Source organism: Mercenaria mercenaria, chromosome 1 (assembly GCF_021730395.1).
Source record: "Mercenaria mercenaria strain notata chromosome 1, MADL_Memer_1, whole genome shotgun sequence".
NCBI classification, from domain to species: Eukaryota; Metazoa; Mollusca; class Bivalvia; order Venerida; family Veneridae; genus Mercenaria; species Mercenaria mercenaria.
Window position 1 is genome coordinate 31205872 of NC_069361.1, and position 27212 is coordinate 31233083.

At 34.2% G+C, this 27212-nt stretch overlaps 2 protein-coding genes across 2 annotated transcripts in view; one reads left to right on the plus strand and one right to left on the minus strand.

Moving 5' to 3' along the window:
- The window catches only part of LOC128557027 (uncharacterized), a 19896-nt gene extending 17210 nt beyond the window's left edge, over window positions 1-2686 (minus strand). The window contains exon 1 of the mRNA XM_053543475.1: window positions 2563-2686. The gene's annotated coding sequence lies outside the window, so the exon portion shown is untranslated. The remainder of the gene's footprint in view (window positions 1-2562) is intronic.
- On the plus strand, window positions 2682-26659 carry LOC128557026 (molybdenum cofactor biosynthesis protein 1-like). The gene is made up of 10 exons (XM_053543472.1): window positions 2682-2894; window positions 12147-12258; window positions 12777-12944; window positions 13860-14092; window positions 15148-15219; window positions 15404-15556; window positions 16242-16352; window positions 17860-17980; window positions 19420-19467; window positions 20962-26659. Exons 1-10 carry the CDS (start codon window positions 2763-2765, stop codon window positions 21831-21833), a joined length of 2022 nt encoding a protein of 673 aa, XP_053399447.1. The 5' UTR covers window positions 2682-2762; the 3' UTR covers window positions 21834-26659.
- Window positions 26660-27212: the final 553 nt, after the last annotated feature.

Genomic DNA, 27212 nt, shown 5'->3' on the forward strand with positions numbered 1-27212 from the left:
ACATGTTTCTAAGTAACCATTAAATTGTCAGAGGTGATTATAAAATCTGATGCATTATAATTTTGCCTACTGTAATTCAAATACTTTAGATATTGCTGATGAAAAACTGATAACTGTGATACTAATGTAAAAGATGATGGCATCTCAAAAATGTCTAATATCTACATATTTTCTATGATTATCAACCTTTCCAACAGACATGCTGTTATCTAGAATATTTCCACAAAAATGCAGTTTTCAAGGGCGGATAACTCTTATTCAATACTATGACTTTTATTGCATATCTTTGTTTCTTAGATGATTGTCCTTCAATATCCAAAGTTTGAAGAAATTCTATTATTGGGAAAATTTTCGCCCATCTCATAGAGACTCTAGCATATGCCTCTAAATTCAATCAGGCCATCAGTTTCAGCAGAGAAGATTTTCAAAATTGTCCTAATTTCCTTTTAAGGAAAACTAACCCTGGCAGTCATATTTCTAAATGAAACAGAATGATCTGAAGGAATTTAGTAGAGGGTCACCCATGTAACATAACTGCACAACTATTTTAAGTCAAGCAAGCAGTGTCAGCAGGTCCGAGCAGGGAACGGAAGATTTTCAATTTTTTCTATAAAGCCAAATAGGGAAAACTAGCCCAACCTTTTGGCAGCGATATTTTTTCATGAAATAGAATGATATACAGTAATTTAGTAGAGGGTCAGCCAAAGAACATTGCTGTTAATTTATTTTGAAATCAAGCCACCTGTTTCACAGGAGATAATTCATATTTCAAATTAGCCATATTTGGAAAACTAGCCCAACCCTCCGGAGGCCATGTTTTTCAAACCAGGAACATTGCTGTGAAATCAGTTTTAGCAAAGAAGATTATCAAAATTTCAATATAGCCAGATAGGGAAAAGTAGTCCTGCCTGTGGCAGACACATTCTTAAGGAGAAGAGTTTTTAAAGATTTTCCTTTTGCTAGCCTTGGCAACCAGAGTCCTATATGTATAATGAGGTTTGAAAGGATCTAAAAGGTTAACACCCAAGGAACATTCCTGTGATGTTTGGTTAAAATTGGCAAAGTGGTTTAGGAGAAGATGTTCTTTAAAAAATTGTGGATGATGAACAGACAGGCAATGGACATCCAACGATTCTTAACCCTCAACAAAAGCACTTTGTGCTCAGGTGAGCTAATCATTTATAAGCAGTTGACAACATTTAAATAAATGTAAATATTTTTGTCATTCTTTATCATTCTGCGGGAGAATGATGTCAACAAATGTATATCACATGCTCCCTGTAAGAGTTTGATAGAATATTATAAAGTCCAAAATGGGACTAACTTCAGAAGAGTTAATTGTACATGAAAGTCCCAAGAATATGTGCATATCCACTTGGTGTTGATATTGTATACCAAGATTAATTTGAACTGGATGGACAATGTATGAGGAGTTAAGTGCACTATGTACACATGTAGTTCAAATAATTTATTCAAAAAGACGGATAACTCAAAAACTCAATAACTGATATAAGAAACTGCCAAAAATATGCACATGTTTACTTGATGTTCATGATGTAAACCATGTTTCATTTGAGCTGGATGAAAAAGCACACCAAGACAAGCTTCAAAAAATCTGATGCTGTAATGGCCAATGTCATTATAAATCACTTAAAAACAATAGAATCAACTTACATTTATCAGTCTGCTTTAAATATTTTTTTTTTTCATTTTTAACGTTTTGCCATTAGGTACTATAGAATCTGTATAAAAAACAAAGCTGCACAAGAAAACAGTTCTAAATCTAGGCCTTAACTTTTAAACTTTGAATTTAGGTAACTTTTTTTAGGTTTTTACACATTTTAAACAATAATGTCTTTATTAATGGACAATGAAGCCAGTAAATTTCCAGCTGCCATGCATGAAAATAGCACTTGAAATTAGGCCTAAATGTTTGAAAATAAAAAAATACACTTCTATAAAAGTTTCAAATCTGAAGGTTACTACTACGTCATAACAAATACATCTTACTTTTTATTCATTTTATCAGAAAACATTCCCACCAGATTTCATTGGGGATTTCTTAACAGAAATATGCGGGACGTGATGGGACAGCGACAGTCAAAGGTTATCAAACTGTCCCAAAACATTGTATTATTTGGACTAGTCAATGCCTAGCAGCAAAATGTTCAGACAGATATTTTGACTAACGTGAGTGCAAAATGAATTAGACTATTTAATTCACATTTGGCACAAACACTGATAATTTCTATCTGCTTCATCTTTTACTGTTCAAGTTTATGGGAATTGTTGTTTTTCCTTAATGTCAATTTACAGCTGACAATAGACTCTGTGTATATTATCTTCTTTTTGTGGAATTTTTTCTCTGAGTAAACTTAACACTTTATTAGTCACTTTGTGAAGTTGGTCGCTTTATATTCAGGAATTCAGGCCTACAGTACATGAAATGGATGTGGTACGAATCGAACTAAGTACGAATTAAAGCTTGAAACAACTGTGGGTCAAGAAGACTTAAATGTCAACAATCAATGAAAAAAATTATGCCGTCGCCGTCATCTTTACCTTTGAAAAGGTTAATCTTCCTAACGTAAACATGTTTGTTTATTCGAAGAGCCTTGTGTAAATAACACGCATGTGCTTAGCGTCTTGGGATATCCCCGTTGCTGGGGTATCAAAACGAGGCAAGGGAAATCCTGAAATTCACTTCCGCGAAGGGAAGTCACTCCATTGAATCGCCTGTCAAATGTTCTGAATTTTGCAAAATGGGAAGAAACTTAGGTCAAATTTCACGATTATTGCGACAGGCTGAGAAAACCTTTGGAGAAAATTATGTTAAGATTTTAAATTCCTCATATTGCACTCCAACACGTCCTGTAAAGGCAGCTGTCGGACAGGTATTTCACTCATGATCATTCGTATACATGATACTGTATTATTGTGCCAGTAGGTCACATGCGGGTGGCAGGTGTTCTATATATGTTTTATTAACATCATTAATAAAGATAGCATATTTAAGCCATGTTTTGCAAGTCGTTCCATAATTCTTCACTTTATGACAACAGTTTATCACATGTCATCTAATATGTATTTGTATATAACTTACTTTTGAACAGGTTGCCCAAAGGAATCTCTACATTTTAGCTCGACTAAACGAAGTATATGGAGAGCTATCCTACTCACTCCAGCGTCAGCGTCGGTGTCCTTCCGCATCCCCACCTTGGTTAAAGTTTTTTAGCTCACCAGAGCACGAAGTGCCTCAAGGTGAGCTATTGTGACTGGTCATTGTCCGGCGTCCATCGTCCATCAACAATTGCCTTGTGAACACTCTAGAGGCTGCATTTGTAACCCAATCTTTATAAAACTCGGTCAGAATGTTAATCTTGATGATCTCTAGGTCAAGTTTGAAACTGGGTCATGTGGGGTCAGAAACTAGGTCAGTAGGCCAGATCAAAGGAAAAGCTTGTGAACAATCTAGAGGCCACATTCTTTACCCAATCTTTATGACACTTGGTCAGAATGTTAGTCTTGATGATCTCTAGGTCAAGTTTGAAACTGGGTCATGTGGGTTCAGAAACTAGGTCAGTAGGCCAGATCAAAGGAAAAGCTTGTGAACAATCTAGAGGCCACATTTTTTGACCCAATCTTTATGACACTTGGTCAGAATGTTAGTCTTGATAATCTCTAGGTCAGGTTTGAAACTGGGTCATGTTGGGTCAAAAACTAGGTCAGTAGGCCAGATCAAAGGAAACGCTTGTGAACACTCCAGAAGCCACAGTTGTGGCCCAATATTTATGAGACTTGGTCAGAATGTTTTTCTTGATGATTTCTAGGACAAGTTTGAATCTGGGTCATGTTTGGTCAAAAACTAGGTCACAAGGTCAAATCAAAGTAAAAGCCTGTGAACACTTTAGAGGCCACAGTTGCGACTCAATCTTTATGAAACTTGGTCAGAATGTTTGTCTTTATGATTTCTAGGTCAGTTTTGAAACTGGGTCATGTGGGATCAAAAATTAGGTCACTAGGCCAGATCAAAGGAAAATCTTGTCAACACTCCAGAGACCACAATTTAAGTTTGAAACTCATGAGAATTAGTCAGAATGTTTGTCTTGATAATCTATAGGTCAAGTTTGAATCTGGGTCATGTGGGTTCAAAAACTAGATGACGGGGTCAAATCATAGGAAAAGCTTGTGAACATTAGGTCACAGTTGTGATCCACTCTTTATAATTTTTGGTCAGAATGTTTGTCTTGATGATCTCTAGGGTAAATATTAATCTGGGTCATGTAGGGTCAAAAACTAGGTCACATGGTCAAATAAAAAAACAAACCTTGTGAACACTCTAGAGGTCACAGTTGTGATCCAATCTTTATAATTTTTATCAGAATGTTTGTCTTGATGATCTCTAGGTCAGGTTTTAATCTGGGTCATTTGGGGTCAAAAACACGGTCACATGGTCAAATCAAAGGAAAAGTTTGTGAACACTCTAAAGGCAATAGTTGTGACTCAATCTTTATGAAACTTGGTCAGAATGTTTGTCTTGATGATCTCTAAGTTAATTTCGAACCTGGCTCATGTGGGGTCAAAAACTAGGTCACTAGGCCAGATCAACTCTGGTGAGCGATATATGGCCATCATGGCCCTCTTGTTTACACTTTCTCTTTTTTCTCCTTATCTCTGTAATTACTTGATGGATTTGCTTTAAACTTAAAATAGTTATTCCTCATCATCACCCACATCATATGGCACAAGGGCCATAACTCTCACACCAATATTTCATGAATTATCCCCCCTTTTTACTTAGAATTTCAGGTTAAAGTTTTGATGCACTTTCACTCTATCTCAGTTATTCCTAAATGGATTTGATTCAAACTGAAAGTAGTTGTTCCACATCATCTCCCACATCATATGACACAAGGCCCATAACTCTGTTACTAATATTTAATGAGTTATCCCCCCTTTTACTTAGAATTTCAGGTTAAAGTTTTGATGCACTTTCACTATATCTCAGTTATTAATAAATGGATTTGATTCAAACTTAAAATAGTTGTTCAACATCATCACTCACATCATATGACACAAGGGCCATAACTCTTGCACCAATATTTCATGAATTATTCCCCCTTTTTACTTAGAATTTCAGGTTAAAGTTTTGATACACTTTCACTCTATCTCAGTTATTACTAAATCGATTTGATTCAAACTTATAATAGTTGTTCCACCTTATCACCCACATCATATGACACAAGGTGCATAACTCTGGCACCAATTTTTCATGAATTATGCCCCTTTTACTTAGAATTTAAGGTTAATTTTGATGCATTTTCACTATATCTCAGTTTTTACGAAATGCATTTGAAACTTGAAGTAGTTATTCCAGATCAGCACCCACATCATATGACACAAGGTGCTTAACTCTTGCACCAATATTTTATGAATTATGCCCCCTTTTTGCTTAGAATTATTAGCTCACCAGTCACAAAGTGACAAGGTGAGCTTTTGTGATCGCGCAGCGTCCGTCATCCGTGCGTGTGTGCGTAAACTTTTCCTTGTGACATCTCTAGAGGTCACAGTTTTCATGGGAACATTATGAAAGTTGGTCAGAATGTTCATCTTGGTAAATTCTAGGTCAAGTTCGAAACTGGGTCACGTGCCTTCAAAAACTAGGTCAGTAGGTCTAAAAATAGAAAAACCTTGTGACCTCTCTAGAGGCCATATTTTTCACAAGATCTTCATGAAAAATGGTCAGGATGTTCACCTTGATGATGTCTAGGTCAAGTTTGAAACTGGGTCACATGCCATCAAAAACTAGGTCAGTAGGTCTAAAAATAGAAAAACCTTGTGACCTCTCTAGAGGCCATATATTTCAAAAGATCTTCATGAAAATTGGTCAGAACTTCACCTTGATGATATATTGGTCAAGTTTGAAACTGGGTCACGTGCCATCAAAAACTAGGTCAGTAGGTCAAATAATAGAAAAACCTTGTGACCTCTCTAAAGGCCATATTTTTCATGGGATCTGTATGAAAGTTGGTCTGAATGTTCATCTTGATGTTATCTAGGTCAAGTCCGAAACTGGGTCATGTGCCATCAAAAACTAGGTCAGTAGGTCTAAAAATAGAAAAACCTTGTGACCTCTCTAGAGGCCATATTTTTCATGGGATCTGTATGAAAGTTGGTCTGAATGTTCATCTTGATGATATCTAGGTCAAGTTCGAAACTGGGTCACATGCGGTGAAAAACTAGGTCAGTAGGTTTAAAAATAGAAAAACCTTGTGACCTCTCTAGAGGCCATATATTTCATGAGATCTTCATGAAAATTGGTCAGAACGTTCACCTTTATGATATCTAGGTCAGGTTCGAAAGTGGGTCACGTGCCATCAAAATCTAGGTCATTAGGTCAAATAAAAGAAAAACCTTGTGACCTCTCTAGAGGCCATATTTTTCATGGGATCTGTATGAAAGTTGGTCAGAAGGTTCATCTTGATGATATCTAGGTCAAGTTCAAAAATGGGTCACGTGCCCTCAAAAATTAGGTCAGTAGGTCAAATTATAGAAAAACCTTGTGACCTCTCTAAAGGCCATATTTTTCATGGGATCTGTATGAAAATTGGTCTGAATGTTCATCTTGATGATATCTAGGTCAAGTTCGAAAAAGGGTCATGTGCGGTCAAAAACTAGGTCAGTAGGTCTAAAAATAGAAAAACCTTGTGACCCCTCTAGAGGCCATACTTGTGTATGGATCTCCATAAAAATTGGTCAGAATGTTCACCTTGATGGTATCTAGGTCAAGTTCGAAAAAGGGTCATGTGCGGTCAAAAACTAGGTCAGTAGGTCTTAAAATAGAAAAACCTTGTGACCTCTCTAGAGGCCATACTTGTGTATGGATCTCCATAAAAATTGGTCAGAATGTTCACCTTGATGATATCTAGGTCAGTTTTGAAACTGGGTCACATGCCTTAAAAAACTAGGTCAGTAGGTCAAGAGGCCATACCTTCATGGGATCTGTATGAAAGTTGGTCTGAATGTTCATCTTGATGATATCTAGGTCAAGTTTGAAACTGGGTCAACTGCGGTCAAAAACTAGGTCAGTAGGTCTAAAATTATTTAAATCTTGTGACCTCTCTAGAGGCCATTTTTTTCAATGGATCTTCATGAAAATTGATCTGAATGTTCACCTTGATGATATTTAGGTCAGTTTCGAAACTGGGTCACGTGTGGTCAAAAACTAGGCCAGTAGATATAAAAATAGAAAAACCTTGTGACCTCTAGGCCATATTTTTCATGAGATCTTCATGAAAATTAGTGAGAATGTTCACCTTGATGATATCTAGGTCAAGTTCAAATCAGGGTCACGTACCTTCAAAAACTAGGTCAATAGGTCAAATAATAGAAAAACCTTGTGACCTCTCTAGAGACCATATTTTTCAATGGATCTTCATGAAAATTGGTCAGAATTTTTATCTTGATAATATCTAGGTCAAGTTCAAAACAGGTCACATGAGCTCAAAAACTAGGTCACTATGTCAAATAATAGAAAAAACGACAGCATACTCAAAACTGGGTCATGTGGGAAGAAGTGAGCGATTCAGGGCCATCATGGTCCTCTTGTACTTATATAGTGTTTTGCTACACTTTATTTTTACCTCTCTTATTACTTAAAATTTTTGACAAAGACTCAAGCTATTGTTCAATATCTTCATCCACCATTGGAGTCATTAAACACTCCAGTGACAGCTCCAGTTTCCTCAGGTGAGCCCAGTTTCACTATCCAGCATCGAAATAGTCGAGCGTGCTGTCTCCTGTGACAGCTCTTGTTAAATCTTGGGGTCCTCCTCGGGTTTTGGGATCCCTCATAATATGACATGAAAAAAAATCGCAACAAATGTCAAAACAAGTCAAGAATTCTTATTTCACGTTTATATCACATAGACGCTTTACTAGACTAGCCACTAGACTGATAATAAATATAATTCTACATTTTCCCCCTTTTTTGTTGAATTCAATTTCATAGAGACAAAAGCCAGTCTATTTTGAGATTTTCACAGAGGAATAATGTTAAAATTATCAGACTATGATATTGGACATAGGATATAGACTGGGTCAGTTCACTATACATTCAATCATAAAAAAGTAAAAGGATATATCGTAGTCTAGGAGCTAGTCTAATGCTTTAAATGCATGCAATCTATAAACATCTGTTAACAATTGTTTTTTTTTTTATTCAGGACCAGCTCTATCTTTCCACCTTAAGTTCATACATATTTTAACTGGCCTACAATTCACTGTGTCCAACGTATACGCCGCATTTACGGCGGGTACGCTACAAACACGGTATATTGTATGCTCCATTACCGGCATTTCCTGTTGATTTTGTCAACATCCTGCATGGTGAGTTACGAAAAACTACTTATTTTCATTGAAGTTCAACGTGTTTAAAGAAGCGATATATTCAGTACGAGCTGCAGATCATTCACGCTCCCCATGGTAATGTGGTTTTGGCCAGTAATTCTCTAGTTTCTTCAAACATTCGAGTAAACTGACATGTGAATTCGGTTTCAAACTCGGACGTTCACTTTCAGGTTCATTTTCTGTCTGTTAAAATCATTCTGTTGACTTTTCATCTGTTTAATGCGAGAATAATGTAACAAGTTACAAATAAAAATATATATCTTGGCGTAAACTCATGTTTAAGGAGAGCTTTATGCAAAATTAGCGATGTACGCCCTATAAAATGGCGCATCTACAGAAGTATGCCACATAAAAGGTAGTCTGTTTCACTGATCTGTCTTATCGAATACATTTGTAGTATCTAACGCGTGGAAGAGTCTACATAAAAAGGCCATTATCTTTAGCTAAAATGCAACATTTACTGTCATTATTGTAAGGAATTTCCGGGGAGGATACCTAAACCTCTAACTGTGTACTATGATAAATTCCAAGTAAATAGTCTCTTTTAAAGGATTAATTTTAATGTCGAATGTTATCAAATAAACTTGACTAAATATATGAAATCACTGTGTTTGTAGAGCTACATTCACAGTTATATATCGTGTATAATAATTTTCTGTTAGTTGTCCATAAGCGTTTACCTGGCACTCATTAATCTTCGCCAATATTTTCGGGCGCTTACGTTAGCTTAAGAAAGGATCGTATCGTGAAAATAGTTACATATGTAATAAACACATTGCCCGATGGCGTAGTGTGGTCTTCGCTCGATACCACGGGTTCCAAATTACCTGCGTGGACCAATTCAGTATAACGCAATGTTATCGGCATTGATTTTATTCTTATATTATTTCACATACATGTAACATTTTTTACAAATCTTAATTGTTTTCTATTGTAGAAATGTAGCTATTTGCTATATATAATGGTTTCTCTAATTGCAGTAGGCTTTGAAAGCGAACAGCATGGATCCTGACCAGACTACACAGATACGCAAGCTGGTCTGGATCCTTGCTGGTCGTAAAGCCACTATGTTGGTTTTCTCATGGCGCGGATCATTTTGTTTTCTGAAACACTTACGACGTGAAAACTGTCTTTTTTTTCTAAGTCACTTGCTCCTCATTGATGTGGGTTCGAGCCTCACTCGGGGCGTTGAGTTCTTCATGTGAGGAAGCTATTCAGCTGGCTTACGGAAGGTCGGTGGTTCTACCCAGGTGCCCGCTCGTGATGAAATAATGCACGGAGGGGCACCTGGGGTCTTCCTCCACCATCAAAGCTGGAAAGTCGCCATATGACCTATAATTGTGTCATTGCGACGTTAAACCCAACAAAATAAATAAATAAATAATTTTTTTCTAAGATACTTTAAAAGAAAAATCGACAATTTCTTCTACGGTTATCTTGAATACAAGTGTTTTTCATTCAGGAAATGAACAAGAAATGATGATTATTAGTTTTATCAGATAAGTAGGGGAGAACGATGTTGAATGTGCCACAGGTTGGTTGTGCCACACATGACTTCCCATCTTTATTGAAGAGCTTAGACGTCACTTGCAATTATTTTAAACACGCCATTTTTCAAATACACTTCTTGGAAAGCACAAGCATTGTAAACAAAAGGACAACGAAACTGTGTTTGAAATACCGATTTGGACCGCTATAAGTAATTTTTAACGTATTACACCTTTTTTTTTGTTCTGACAGTTCGTTATTATGTAGATATGTAGATATGTCGACATAAGATATATTATGAAATTCAGCATTTTGATTATGTTAATTTAGAAATTTGAACTATGTGTCGGTGCGACCCAACCCAACCAAAAAAAAAAAAGTCTTAAACTAAAGACCATATCCACTGTTGTTACATCTCATTTTTTTCACGAAAATGTTATTCATGTAAACATGGTCTTAATGTACTGATAAACTGAAACAGCGCTCGAGAAGAAGGCAAAATATGAAAAATGGCACATTCAACCTCGTGCTACCTAAGTATGAGAATTTTCCTTCCTGTTAAGTCTGCAGATAAAATTTGAAAAAAAGATATGGTCAGATGTAAGCACCAAAAACAAAATTGCGGAAGTAGGAGCGAAGACGTTTTGTCCGCACTGCTACCTGCTAATGAGACATTATGTTACTTGTGAAATACATTTTCAGCTTTTAATTTGTTTTAGGTTCAGACACCGAAGAAAAATTTACGAAAATATATGTAATACTCATGATTCCCAGGTAAAAACTTTAAAACTGGCAATTCTATATCGTACTGTTTATACAAAATGATCATGTTTTTATTTTATCTTTGGTTTAAACATATTTTATTAGCGAGATAGTTTAGAAAATATATATACAATCAACAAAATTCACAAAAACGCTTAGGATAGGATCGAAAGCCTAAGGCTTATATAGATCTTTTCCTGTATGAAACAGTTACACATTTGGGGTAGTATATGAGATTACTAATAGTCAATTTTTCATAAATGTCATGAAGTAATAATGATTATTATAACTGTAGAAAAGTATTTTATCTTTCGAGTAATTAATATTATTGTTATTACATTATGTAATTCCAAAACCGTTTATAAATGTTAAAAAAATGTAACTAAAATGAAAGAATAGATGCGAGTGAAGACATATGTAACCAGTTGCTATAAATATAACGGCCTTTTTATGTGGCGTACTTTTGTAGACGCGCCGTTTTATAGGGCGTACATCGCTAATTTTGGCATAGAGCTCCCCTAAAACATGAATTTACGCCATGATATATATGTTTATTTGTAACTTGATTTACTATTCTGGCATTAAACAGGCGAAAAGTCAACAGAATGATTTTAAGAGACAGAAAATGAACCTGAAAGTGAACGTCCGAGTTTGAAACCGAATTCACACGTCAGTTTACTCGAATGTTTGAAGAAACTAGAGAATTACTGGCCAAAACCACATTACCATGGGGAGCGTGAATGATCTGCAGCTCGTACTGAATATATCGCTTCTTTAAACACGTTGAACTTCAGTGAAAATAAGTAGTTTTTCTTACCTCACCATACAGGATGTTGACAAAATCAACAGGAAATGCCGGTAATGGAGCATTATTATACCGTGTTTGTAGCGTACCTGCCGTAAATGCGACGTATACTTTGGACACGGTGCAATAAGTAAACTTCATTATGATTGCCTATCAGTAGGTGAACTGATTCAGTCAGATTGCTTTGATGGTCAGTCAATCAAAGGTCAAGGTCTCATTCACCTTGGGACTGAAATCTGTTTCAGGTTAATAACTAAAGAATGACATCATGGCTTATAGCGTCTTGATCAAATCTTCATTGGCTGATTGATTGTGATCAGTATATGATCCCTGTTGTTTCTGGGATCAGTAGTCAAAGTTCAAGGTCACACTGACCTCTAGACTGAAAACAGTTACCACTTGCAATAACTTAAGAATGCTTTGACCTTCATAGTATGATTGCTTGTAGTCACTAGATGTTTTAGGGGTCATTAGGTAAATATGCATATTGTATGTTAATGTTGCGTATATTCACATTTTAGCATGCATGTGTAGTTGAAATGATGCTTGATACGTCGATTCACATCAGCCAATCAGGATATCTGTTGTTTTCCAAAGCTAAAAATATAAAGCACAGGCATGCACTTTACAGTCATATGGGAATATCTTCATAAATGAAAATATTTTATGTTAAATATTTCAGAGACTGGCATTAAAAGAGAAAGATGTATCGGCACCAGAAATACTGACTGACACATTTGGTCGACATCATACTTATCTGAGAATATCATTGAGTGAAAGATGCAATCTTAGATGTAAGCTATACCTATATACAATGTACAAAAATGTAATTGCAATAAGAATAATGATAATATAGTATAAACTACATTGTTATATTTAAGAAATTATTTTCGAACCAGCACCAGTATGCTTCAGTGAAAACAGGCTTCAAATTGTTTCTCACAAGAGATAGTTTTAGATGCATGGAACTTGCATTATAAAATATTATTGCCCTTTAAATGCAAGAAACAGGTTGCTATTAAACTTTTTTGTAAGGTCTGACTGTATGTGTAATGTCTGTGTTTGAGAACCTTATTGCTAGCATACATAGTTACTCTAGCACTGGTCACCAGAAACTTTTGTGTCAAAAACATTTTTCTTTATACTTTGTTTACAACAGAGAGCAAATAAAAAGAATTTCTAGCTTTTAAAGATTTCCAGGACGGAAGACATGTAAACAGAATTGCTTTTTACTACTGAATTACTGTCTGAAGTAATAGTTTCTGTGCCATATATGATATATACCAGTACATGTTTCTGTGTCTATTTTTAGGTCAGTACTGTATGCCAGAGGAAGGTGTAGACCTTACACCGAAGGAGAGACTACTGAGTACTGCAGAGATACTGCGGTTATCGGAAATGTTTGTACGGGAAGGAATTACAAAAATACGGCTTACAGGAGGTGAACCACTGGTCAGGAAGGATCTAGTTCATATCATAGGTCATTGATTGTTTGTACTGTTTGTAAGAAAACACTAAGAAAAAGCTTTCAGATGAAGAAATATGTTGTGTCTTCATGTTTGTAAGGCTGTCTCTGTTCATAAAATGTGTACACTTGTTGCACTGTATAATTGGGATTTTAAAGCCAACATTTGCCTATATTTGTTAATGTTTCGTAAATGAATTTTAAGTTGTGATTGTGTTTTGCAGTAACAGTGTGCACTTATTGAATGTTTTGCTAGTCAATAGTCAAAACTATTGAGCTTTAGGTCAGATAAGCCATTCAAAAAGTGCTTTATTTCATGACATCAGAAATTAATTTTCAGAGATTTATTTTTCAAGTTTTGTATTAATCCCAGCAAACATAATGTTGAATATAGACTGGTCAAATAGTGCATATTATGGACTGGCGATTTTTGTAAGGAGCCAAGTAATAACATGGAATAATGAATTTTAATGGTTAATAAAAGTAGAATCTAATTTCATTTATTAAGTAGAAGAAATGTCAGATTTTTGTGGAATGGATTCAATTAACTAATACTTGGAAAAGTCAATATCTTACTGTGGCTCTATCAACTACAGTTTATATACACCTCTTTCTCTGAGCCCTTTGCATGTAGCTGTCTAGCCAGATGTCAGAAGGCTGTAAAAAGTGGCATGGCTAGACTTCTTACTTATGAGTTAATAAGCAAAATAAAAAATGTAATAATTCTTGTATATCTTTTGTTTTATGAGACTCATTTTGAATAATGTTTGTTCCTTAATATATATTTATGATGAAATGGTTTGATTTTGTTTGCATGGAATTTAATTTTCGTAGACTGGCACATTGAATAAGTCTACAAAAATAAGGCCCATATGAATATTGATGATTTCATTGTAATGTCTTTTAACTTTCTGGCTGTCTATTTTACAGAAGGAATGAATGAGTTACGTCCCCTCGGTTTACAAACGATTGCCATGACTACAAATGGTGTTACACTTGCAAGAAAACTTCCATTGTTGAAAGAAGCTGGTTTAGATTTGCTCAATATAAGCCTTGATACACTGATTCCTGCCAAGTTTGAGTTTATAACTCGGAGAAAAGGTTGGGACAGAGTGATGACAGGGATAGATACAGCATCAGACCTGGGATATAACCCAGTAAAGGTACAGTTAGATTAATGTCATCTCCATCTAGTACACTGGCAATTAAAAAAGTATCTTTTTGGAAGTTACGGGATTTTATTAAGTATATAAGTTGTCAAGATAGCCTGAGCTTTGAAAATATTTTCAAAGTTTTGCCTCTGTAAAAATAAAATGTTCATGTGTGAGTGTGTACATGTAGGGATAACGCATGTTTTTCTTGTTATATATAATCCTGAGGGATTGGTTGGTGCCCGAGCCCGGTAAGGCGAGGGTACCAACGTATCCCGAGGGATTCTGAAGATGTTGTAATACGAAATGAACATGCGCTAACACTATTCTAACATAAAATGTGTAAAAAAAAACTAATAAACGAATAAATTATCACTCGACATCATTAATTTTCATGAAACGCACGGGAATTCCTACGTTAATTTTTCACGTTGACATCATTTCCATTTGAATTATCTGTTTTGGGTCTTTGCCATGGAACGTGCATACATGTATATAAAAAGGTGTTATAACAGCATGTGAGCACGGGAATCTCTCTGTTATAACACGTTTTCTCTCCTGTTGAAACACCCCTGAAAATGGACAAGAACAGCAATTTTATGTTAGAATGTGTGTTTCAGGTTTAGCATCTTTGGCAACAATTTTTTATTCATGTAAATGATGGTGTCTACTTGTAGCAGTAAGTACAATGCCCAACTTTATAGTGCTACCTCACTGGAATATCGTGCTGTAGACGTGACATGATAAATCACCAAGTGACATTATACTGACACCAGTCTGATTGGCGCTAGTACTATCCTCTTAATGCTGAGTGCCAAGCGAGGAAGCTATGCGCCCCGTTTTTTAAGTCTTTGGTTTGAAGCGGCCAAAGAGCGAACCCTGGACCTCTCGGTTCATTTTGTTGTTTCCATCAAAGAACAAAAACACTTACGATAGAAACATATGAAGAATGTATCATGTGATATGAATATTTGCAAATTGAAACTGACCGTTTATAAAGTTTGAAGTTTGTATAATATAGTATATCAGTGTTATGATCATTTTGCCGTGTGTTGTTTTTTTTCCAGGTGAATTGTGTTGTGATAAGAGGTGTAAATGAAGAGGAAATCTGTGATTTTGTTGCATTGACAGAAAATAAAGTGAGTGTCAAACATTTATGGTTAAATGTCTATCATTGATTTCAAATTTACTAAATAATTAAATTCCATACTAAATAACATGAACAGAAATCAAGTTCTATAAATATTCAGTATTAAAATATTGAATTGAGTGAATGATGTGCATAGTTCATCTTTATAAAATGTTTTCGTTTGTGTTTTGTAGAATATAGATGTGAGATTTATAGAATATATGCCATTTGATGGAAACAAGTGGAACTTCAAGAAGATGGTGCCATATCAGGAAATGTTGAAGACTATACAGGAAAAATATTCAACGTTAAATAGGATAAGTGATCAGCCTAATGACACTTCTAAGGTATGAATGCAAAATGATATATAAAACACATTGATACATTATATATTTTGTTATTCTACATTTGGATTTCATTTGATTAGTTATGATTGCATGCAGGTACTAAACTTAGTTTTCAAATAGATAACCCTTAAATAGAGTTTATTTCCTCCCTTGATTTTAAACCTGATAAAATAGGTTAATGATTCTTGCCTTTCTGCCAGGGAAAGACAAGGCTGTCCATGCATATTATGATGTCATTCTACATGAGCAATTGCATAATTTACAGTATCTTTGAAAAAATTTAAATGGTAGGCTAGAAAAAAAATCTTACATGTCTGCCTGTGTCAGACATGTGCTTTCCCAACCCATAGAACAGTGCTCTAGTGCTCTGTTTCTCATTCCTCACTCTCTCTGAGGTGAAATGACCCTGTCCTACGTATATTTGCATATAAGATTCTTATAATCAAAATGGTAAACAAAGTTGGAACTAAGAGTAAGATAATTTCATTTCATTCATTAGTCATAAATACATCTTAATGATTTTTTATGTACATGTAAATTGTTTCTTAACACTAGATTAAATATCTTGTTAAATTATAAATACGATTTTACAAGTATTTTGCAAATATATACCGGTATATACAATAAGTAATTATCCAATATAATTTGCTTATGATTTCATTGGAAATGCACCTTCATTTTTCAGGCGTACAAGGTTGAAGGGTTCAAAGGCCAGGTGGGATTTATTACCTCAATGAGTGAACATTTTTGTGGATCATGTAACAGACTAAGACTTACAGCAGATGGAAATCTTAAAGTAATTCTTTGCTTACTGTAGATACTCATGTATAGTGCACCCCCTATTTAATCCCAAAATCCTGGGATTTTTTATATAAATTTAGAAGTTAAAGATGTGCTTTATTATAAGTTAGTTTCAATTTATTTTTTTGTTGTAGGTGGAATTTCTCTTCAAGTTCTCTTAAGGACGTATGCTAGAATTTGGTGTGAAAATTTTCCCAATAACAGAATTTCTTTAAACTTTGGATAATGAAGGACAATCATCTAAGAAACCAAAAAATGCAATAAAAATCATAGGTCACCGGATTTGAAAAAGAGTTATCTGCCCTTGAAAACGGAATTTCCCCCAAAAATGACGTTTTCAAGGGCAGATAACTCTTTTTCGAATCCGGTGACCTATGATTTTTATTGCATTTTTTGGTTTCTTAGATGATTGTCCTTCAATATCCAAAGTTTAAAGAAATTCTGTTATTGGGAAAATTTTCGCCCATCTCATATACAGGGAATTCTAGCGTACGCCTTTAAGTTTGCTGGATGACTGCTTTCTGGACTTCTGACCTGAACATATTATAGTGACTGTGGTTTCATGGTTAAATTCTTGTCTTATCAGATTTTGAACCAGCAACCTCTAGATCAAGAGTCACATGCTTTAACCTAGCACCACTATACCCCCTTGTGCTGTGTAAACTAATGTCTGTATGATACTAGCAGTTTATTATATTGTTAGGATGACCTGCTTTCATGGATTGTTTACTTTTCTTGAAAATCATCATGAAAAATGGGAAAACTTAATTTAGAAAAATAAGATCTGTATGAGTTTATGGATTTAAGATAATTTTATTAAAAGCACTTTGTTTGTAAGGCTGGTATTTCATTAGTACGTGTAAAGCCTGCCAACTTCAAATCACTTGCCCCTGAGTGATGTGGGTCTGAAACCTTCCTTGGGATGTAGAATCTGTCCAGGTGACTTACAGAAGGTCAAGCTGACTTACAGAAGGTCAGTGTGTCTACCCAGTGCCTGCCAATGCCAAAAAAAGTAGTATTGTTGTTACAGGTGTATTTTTTCAGTAGCTCAGAACACAGATGGTATATCAATCTAAAGTTTTATTGTACTCCAAAGTACACATGGAATATCAGTCTAAACTTTTTTGATGGTTTTTTGTTGTTACAGGTGTGTTTATTTGGTAACTCCAAAATACATATGGAATATTAACTTAAATTACCTTGATGTTGGTGTTATAGGTGTGTTTATTTGGTAACTCCAAAATACATATGGAATATTAACTTAAATTACCTTGACGTTGGTGTTATAGGTGTGTTTATTTGGTAACTCCAAAATACATACGGAATATTAACTTAAATTACCTTGATGTTGATGTTATAGGTGTGTTTATTTGGTAACTCCAAAATACATATGGAATATTAACTTAAATTACCTTGATGTTGGTGTTACATGTGTGTTTATTTGTTAACTCCAAAATACATACGAAATATGAACTTAAATTACCTTGATGTTGGTGTTATAGGTGTGTTTATTTGGTAACTCTGAAGTGTCATTGAGAGATGCATTGCGAGCAGAATTGCAAGAGGAAGAACTGATGCAGGTTGTCAGTGCAGCTGTCAAAAGAAAAAAGAAACAGCATGCAGGTAAAGATTCTAACCTGATTTTACTATAATACCTTATTTTACTGATAAACCTGATTTACTGTAATAACTGATTTACTGTATACCTGATTTACTGTAATACCTGATTTTACTGATATACCTGATTTACTGTAATACCTGATTTTACTGATATACCTGATTTACTGTAATACCTGATGTATTGTAATACCTGATTTACTGTAATACCTGATTTACTGTAATGTCTGATTTACTGTAATACCTGATTTACTGTAATACCTGATTTACTGTAATGTCTGATTTACTGTAATACCTGATTTTACTGTAATACCTGATTTACTGTAATACCTGATTTACTGTAATGTCTGATTTACTGTAATACCTGATTTTACTGTAATACCTGATTTACTGTAATACCTGATTTACTGTAATACCTGAATTTACTATAATACCTGATTTACTGTAATACCTTATTCACTGTAATACCTGATTTTACTGTAATGCCTAATTTACTGTAATACCTGAATTTACTGTAATGCCTGATTTACTGTAATACCTGATTTTACTGATATACCTGATTTACTGTAATACCTGATTTACTGTAATACCTGATTTTACTGTAATACCTGATTTACTGTAATGCCTGATTTACTGTAATACCTGATTCACTGCTATACCTGATTAACTGTAATACCTGATTTTACTGTAATACCTGATTTACTGTTACACCTGATTTAACTGCAATGTTAGATTTTACTGGAACACTTGATTTACTGTAACACTTTACTTTACTGTAACACCCGATGATACTGCTATACCTGATTTTACTGCAAACATGAGTTTACTATAACACCTGATTTGTAACACCTGGTTTTACTGTAACATCTAATCATACTATTACACCTGATTATTCTGTAACACCTGATGCTATGGTAACTCTTGATTATACAGCTGATATGGTAGTATTTTGTTCAGTTTGATTTTTTTTTTTCAAACATGAAGAGCAATGTTTCAGACTGTTTGTGTGATGAAAAAGTTAATCTGAAAGGAAGAAAGGAAACATATGTCATAATCAAGAGTGGGACTTAAGCCAAAATATCTATAATATCTTAATGCTAAAATAATACATGTTAATCACTTAAGCATTAGATGCCAAGAAAAGCAATACAGAGGTTATAATTGTGATTCTTTGATTAGGGAAATATTTACTGTGACAACTTGAACTCCAGTAATGACATTGAATCAAGTCATTTGTCCCCTTCCTTTGTCTTTTGTAAGAAAGATATCTGTCATTTTCTAAAAACAATTTAATACTTACATAAAATATGCTAGTAATTACACAAAATGTGCTCAATGTTGTGTAATTGCTTTTGAAAAGCCAATGGATGTTTTGAGTTAATGCTGTACTTAAAAATGCAAAAAGGAATTTTGTCATTGGACATGTGTCTCTTCTATGTTTACAGGTATGCTAAATCTGTCCAAAATGAAGAACAGACCTATGATATTAATTGGTGGGTGACATCATTTATCTTTACAAGTATGTACATGATCATGTTTTATTAAAATAAAACTTGAAAATGACAAATTTTAGACATAACAGCTTACTAAATAATTTTGTCATATTTCAGTAACAGAATATTACTTCCTATACCTAAATAAAACTAAATTCGATTTTGTCAGTTGAGACACAAGAACTTTTGATTACTGGATAAAGCTTACCACACATGTTAGATTAACTTCTTCATAATTTCATTGGATTGAGTTCATTTCAAAAGAAGTGTTTTGTGGGATGACTGCTATCTGTGCCTTATAGAATAAAGAGTATTTTGGTTTTGTGTGCCTTGTCTGTCAGTATGTATATTTTTCTCAAATGTTTAGTTGAACACCAGTTTAATTGTTATGCAGAACTCGATCAAATTTCCCCTAATGGTGACCATGATTTAATATTAACTTTTGAAGGATCCTTAATTCATAGTTCTCTCCTTAACAACCAGAAGGATTTTTGTAAAACTAGCATTAATTGTTAACCTCATCCAAACAGCATGCAGAGTGCACATGCATGTCACTAGGTTCAAGGTCACATTTCGGGTAAAAGATAAGATAGCTTAAATTTCTGTCTGCTTCATAGCTTCTAAACCACTGAAATGTATTTTGTAAAATTAGTATCAGTTGTTAATGTCATTGGATAACATGCAGAGTGCACAAACCATGTCATCAGGTTCAAGGCCAAGATCACACTTAAAGGTCAAAGGTCAGATAGCTCTAATTTGTGTCTGCTTCATATCTTCTAAACCACTGAGAGAAGTTTATAAAATTAGCATCAGTTGTTAACCCCATCCTGTTAACATGTACAGTGCACAACCCAGGTCACACGGTTCAAGGTCAAGATTGCACTTAGAGGTCAAAGATCAAATGGCTGAAATTTGTGTTTGCTCCATTATATTCTTAACCACTGGTAGGATTTTCATAAAACTAGCATCAATTGTTAACTTCACCAAAAGAAGTCGTAGATTGCACAACATAGTCATTAGTCATTCAAGGTCAAGGCCAGACTTGAAGGTCAAAGGTTATGGTCACAGCACTCTACTTTTCCTGTATCAAATCTAGGAGTATCAGTTACCTTTAATAATAGCTCTAGTTATACATGGGTACATGTGACAGTGTCTGTTGAACTCTTTTCTCATTAAAATAATTGAGCCATGCCATGAGAAAACCAACATAGTGGGTTTGCGACCAGCAAGGATCCAGACCAGCCTGCGCATCCGCGCAGTCTGGTCAGGATCCATTCTGTTCGCTCACAGTTTCTCCTATTCCAGTAGGCTTTAAAAGCGAACAGCATGGATCCTGACCAGACTGTGCGGATGCGCAGGCTGGTCTGGATCCATGCTGGTCGCATACCCACTATGTTGATTTTCTCATGGCACGGCTCATATAATATCTCTATAAATCAGTTGTATATGACATAATAAAATCCTTTAATGTATATTTTCTTGTTTTTTTTTCAGGTGATGTGCATATGAAAGGTTGTGAGTTGAGCTCAAAGATGCTTCCTGTAACCCACATTTTACCAAAGTCAAGTGATATGGTGTATACCATAACATGTAGACATATACATAGTGCTAGTCAATTCCACTGTATTAATGATAAATATAATCGGAAATCAAATAATAAATTGAAGGATTGTGATTCAGAGATGGAAGGTGATCCGGCACGTGATTGGTCAGCGATGAGTAATGAAGAAATTAAGAATTATAAGTATTGGGAAATTCCATTGGATGAAAACATTGCAACAGATTCTTTACATAATCAGGAGAATAAATCATTGACAGATAATGAAATGCCTGAATGTCTTCATAGTGACAAAGGTTCTGAAGGGGATAGAAGTAGCAAGATTAAAAATCAAGCACTTACACACACTGATCAATCTGGACGATTAAACATGGTTGATATAGGCAGTAAATTGGATACTTCCAGGACAGCTGTTGCTGTTGGTACAATTTTTCTAGGCAAAGATGCATTTAGTCTTGTGAAAGAAAACAAAATTAAGAAAGGAGATGTGTTAACTGTAGCAAAACTTGCTGGAATAACTGGTGCTAAACGTACTAGTGAACTTATACCGCTTTGCCACAACATTCCTCTTTCAAAAGTAGATGTAGATTTACAGCTTGTTGAAGAATCATATGCAGTCAAAGTTTCCTGTCTTGCTAAGACTTATGGGAAGACTGGAGTTGAGATGGAAGCCATTACAGGTGTTGCTATGGCAACAGTTACCATTTATGATATGTGTAAAGCTGTTACCAAGGAGATGGTGATTGGAGATATTAAACTTACACACAAATCAGGAGGGAAATCTGGAGAGTACAATAGTTCAAATTAAAAATGGGCATTGAAAAAATGGAGATATAGTATTACTGTTATTAATTAGTTTAGAACAGCTTGAGTGCACCTTAGCATAAAATGCTCAGGGTAAGCTATTGTGATTACTCACTGTCTGTCTCTCCATTCATTATTCATCCATAAGCTACTTTCTTTAAAGGAAATGTCCTCGAAAACCATGTTAATGGAAGTTGATGTAACTTGGCAGGGCGTTATTTGGATAGTCCTCTTCCAATGTAGTTAAAAAACCATTCCCAGCAGATCTGTAGTTGCCGTGACAATGGAAAGGAACAAAACTCTTTTAAAAATCTTCCTATCTTGTCATATTCATCGGCCAGATTTCATAATAATTTTTACATCCGTGATCCTTGCATGACTCTACCAAGTTTGTTCAAATTTTTTCAATTTGTCTAGAAACCTGGCTGAGTTAGTGTCATATTCACTTTCCTCTATGTATTTAACTTTAAGAATCTTGACAGAAACTGCTGGCCTGTTTTCAAAACAATTTCTCACAAATCATTCTTTGGTGACCCTCTTCCAGGATTTTTTAAATTAATCTGATTATTCAAAATATTTGGATGCCAGAGACCATGGTCATTTTCCTATATGTATATAGAGGGAACATCAAAAGCCTCTTCAACTGCTTTCCAAATTCAAAGTAATTTTACACAAATGCTTTATGGTGACTCTTCACTAAGAGTGTTAAAATTATTCCAAGTCATTAAAGTATAGGAATGACCACCAAAGGTATAAATATACAAACCTTCAGGCAAGGTAATAACTTGATTTCAACAAAATTTCGCATAAAGCGTTTGTTTGGCGACCCTCTTCAAACATTATTAGAATAATTCAAATTTATTATAAAGAAATCAGAGCCAGAGAAAAAATAATTTTCAACAACAACATCTAAAGCAATGACTTAAGTTTTAAAAGGATTTCATACAAATGAGCCTTGGGTGACCCTCTATCAAGTGTTCAAATTATTTTTATTCTGCAAAAATCGTGACTGCCAGAGGGTTTGATCACTTCTTCCTATATGTTGAAGTGGGAAAATGTAAAAAAATCTTCTTATCAGAAATTGCTTGCTCAATTTTGAAGTAACTTCAGATGTTTCATTGCTAACCCTCTGCCAAATTGTTTGAATTAACATAATTTGTCAAAAACATTGTCACCAGAGAGCAGGGTTCATTTTCCCTAAATGTACCGGTACATAATGGAAGCTTTTATGATCAACTTTTCCCAAACTGCTTGTCTGCTTTCAAAATAATTTTACGCAAACTTATTGCGACACTTTACCAAGATTGTTCAAATTACATGTATTCCAATTCATTAATAACATGGCTGCCAGAGCTAAAAGTAGAAAGTATTCAAATGCCATATCTCCTCCAGGACCACTGTTCCAAATTAGAAATAGAAATAATTTCATAAATATGTTTCTTGAATTAACCTTCACTACAGTTTGTAAAGCTGTCTTAATAATTTATCAACAAAAAACATAGCTGCTTGTGGAGGGGCTATAGTATTCCCTATATGGCATGTGGAAAACTTTAATAAGTCTTATTTTTATTGTTTCTCAACAAAAACAGCAAACAGACAGTTAGTTGCCTCAGTGTGCTTTGTCATTGTTAGTTTTTATTGTTTCTGTTTATTTTCTTTTATTATCAAAGAGAGGTTGATGCATCATATATTTTAGTTACAATGACACTGTGTGTTGTTTTTATTGAAGTGATAAATATAATTGCTATGATTTTTATTTTATTTTTATTTCAACTATGATATGAAAGGGTAAATATGAATTTTATCGATATGCGGCATTAAATTGCTTGAAAAATTTATATGCTGAATTTGAAATAACTAGAAGCTATTTACACAGTCACAGGGATTCGCATTTAATAAATTGTTTAATTTACTTTAATAATAATGTGCATCAAACTGTATACATTTTATTAAATTTTGCAGTAACAAATAAAACTTAAATAAAAGAAAAGCAAATGACAGGTCCTTACTATGGTTGCCATGGTTACCACCTTTTATGTATTTAATTAAAAGCTGCATTTTATGATAAGGAATATCTTGGCCTATTTATTCTGATCATTATCATGAAGTTCAGAGGACTGGCCAAAAACAGCCATTCTAACATGACCTGATTTGTTTTCCTATTAAACAAGGAAGGCTGAAAACTGTGTGTTATTATTCATTAATTCATTTTTCTGACGTCACAATTATTACTTCATAGTGTTAGATGGCATAGCGACGCACTGGAAAAGAATTCAGTAGAAATCAGGCACATAATTATTGGATGGATATTGTGAAGGACATACATAATAATCCTTGATAACATGTTAGAATTGAAATAGTGTATCTCAAACAGTGATTTGCTCATGAATAAAATCATTGTTTGTCGTTTAGATGCGTATTTTTAGATCACTCGGGCTGTTCCCTTGTGATGTAATTTCTTCACATCTAAACTCCAAACTATGATTTTATTCAATGACAAATCACTGTTTGGGATATATTATTTCTTAATTATAGTCCTCACGCCTTTATAATGCTGAAATTGAAATAACTATAAGCTGTTTATAGATTGGCAGTCAATATTATTGACTTGATTTTTTTTACATTTGATTTACACCTGCCTTAAGACTGGGGCTTATGGTGAATTATGGAGGTTGTGTTTGTTGTTCATCCATAAAAGTTTCTCGTGTTTTCTTGTGTTTGATATGTTTTCTTGTGTTTGACAAGACAACTGGTTTAGAAGATGAAAATGAAATAAAAGGAAAGTCATGAAAGCAGATTTAAGACAAGATATTTTAGTGAAATGCGGGCATCACAATCTGAAATCATGAAGAAAACAGTTCATAGTTTTTAGCTCACTGGAACTGAAGGGTGAGCTATTAGTATAGCTGGATGGTCCAGCATCTGTCATCATTTGTCTGTCATTTACAATTTACATAAACATCTCTGAAACTACTGGTCAGAATTAAACCAAATTTTGCATGTAGCATCCTTGCAAAGTCCTCTCTAAGATTTATCCAAATGAGGGTGCTTGGCCCTTTTTAGGGGCTGCTAGAGATAGGAAATAGGAAAACCTCAGAATTATATGTAGCTCATGCACTACCTGATTGATTTTCATCAAACTTGATATGTAGCATCACTGTAATGTCCTCTTCTACTTGCAGTAGACCAAATTTAGTCTTTTTTGAAGGATTTAGTCTCTGTTTAAAAAAATAAAATGAGAAAAAAAATAAGAATAACATTTTTATAATCCTGGCCTCAGTAGGATTCCTTTCTATAGGTTCTGAATACTCATGTTGGGGATCCAAATAGTAAATTTGTCCAAAAATATCGTAGGCAGAGTACCCTGTTCAGAATATGTATATGCGCTAATGTATATTATTGTATAAAACAATTGTCAATTTACTGATATATACATTTAATTTTGGAAAAGGACTGCATTTTGGATAGTTTAATGCCTTTAAAAACTAACCATTTCAAACAACTGTTACCTATCTTCATTTTGATGCATTTGCGATAATGTCCCAGTGCTGAAATTTCACATACCTAGGTGAAATTGTTTGGGGTTTTTTCTTTGCAGATGGTATTCATGTTTAAGGTACTTCTACACATTAGGATCAAAACTTTTTCTACAATGTAGACTTTGATTAAACCATGATTTTTCAAAACTTCAGAATATGTTTCAAAAAAATTGGCAAATAAAAAACATAGGGTTGTGTGCTTGATTTTTTGCTACACTGATTTGAAAAATTTGAACCTCACACAAGTTTTCATAATGGAAGTCTGTATGGGAAAATCACAATTTTGATGACTTTTTTGCACATAAAAATTTGTCTGCTAATGTTGATTTTAATGAAACTTGTTGAAGTCCTGAATAAACATATGTTCTATGATATGGTGGAATAAAATGTATAGGTCTGTGTACTTGTTTTTGAGATATTTGCCCATGATTAGAAATCCGCACATTTCAAGGTGATTTCTAGACTTAATTTGGACTTATTCAATGTATCAAATGTTTTATATCATATTATACCTTTTAAAAGATAATAAAATTGTTGTTTTAATAAAATTAATCATAGGTTGCCATTAATTTAATAAGATGACTTTCATTTCCATATACCAAGTCCAGGCTTTATTCTTTCTTTTCTGGATAAATTACATTAAACCATTACTTATGGTTTATCAAACATGCAGAACTACCTTAAAGGGGGACAACTTTTTTATCATACTTTATGTATCAATTTGTACAGGACAGTATATTATAACATATTCTGGACAAGTAGATTGTTGGTAAAGATGTTTGTTTACCAAATATTTTTGTGTTTTGGTAATATACTCCTAAACCTTAATAAACGGTCTAAAAAGTCATCAGGGTGTAGGAGAAATGGAACATGATATTTAGAAAATGGATGCACTATTTACCTTACTTCTGTTATAGACTGTCAGGAAAGAGTGTTTAAAAGGGTAAGATAAGCATTTTGTGGCAATTGTTTAGATGAGAGATTTTCACTAAGAGAGCTGAAAAAGGTCCGACCGAATTGGGTCTCTTGCCTGTATGGATAGAATTTGTGAAACTATTTGAATTTGTAACTTTTAAATTTACTCAGATTCTCATAAATATTATATAAGAAGTGAAAGCATGTATTTGAACTGCATTCAAACTTCTATCAGAAATACTCTGGGTGAGTGACTCAGGAATATTGTTTTTTAGAGATGTAAATTTGCTTTATCATAATAATCTTTATACAGATAGCTTTAATTTATGTTGGTTTTATGTACTTGCAATATTATTAAAGATATTTTCTCACACAACATGATGTTATTTCTTTTTATTTCCCTGCGAAGCAATGAAGTTGAACTTTGATATAAATTGTGTCTCAGTTATATGTAACAATGACAACTAACACATGGAGCATTTCAGGACCTAATGCCAGCACATGCGGTTTTTGTTCCTTGAAAGCTGCATTGACTGTTGTCTACTTAGTTGTTAATTCATGTACATCTTTAGCATGTTCCTCTTCAGTATGCTTGTTTAAACTGTTGTCCTGTCAACTGAGTTAACGTTGAATCCTCTTCTAAAGCACATGTTGTAGCCTCTTTCATGCCATCTTGTGTTCTAACTTATTGTTTTCTTTCCCTTCGCATGGTATGTGTTTACTGTTTATAAGATTTCTTTTATATTTCAAGCATACTTAGAAGTTTCTAGTACTTATGGTTGATCTTTCGCTCGTAGATGTTGTCTATTTTTCGGTATGACCTTTGTCAGTTCTTCGAAAATTGCTTTCGTTTTCTGGGAAGGTTTTGTAGAACCATGTTCTTAAGGGTCTTTTATAGACCCGTTTTTAATTGTATTCTCTGTATGGTC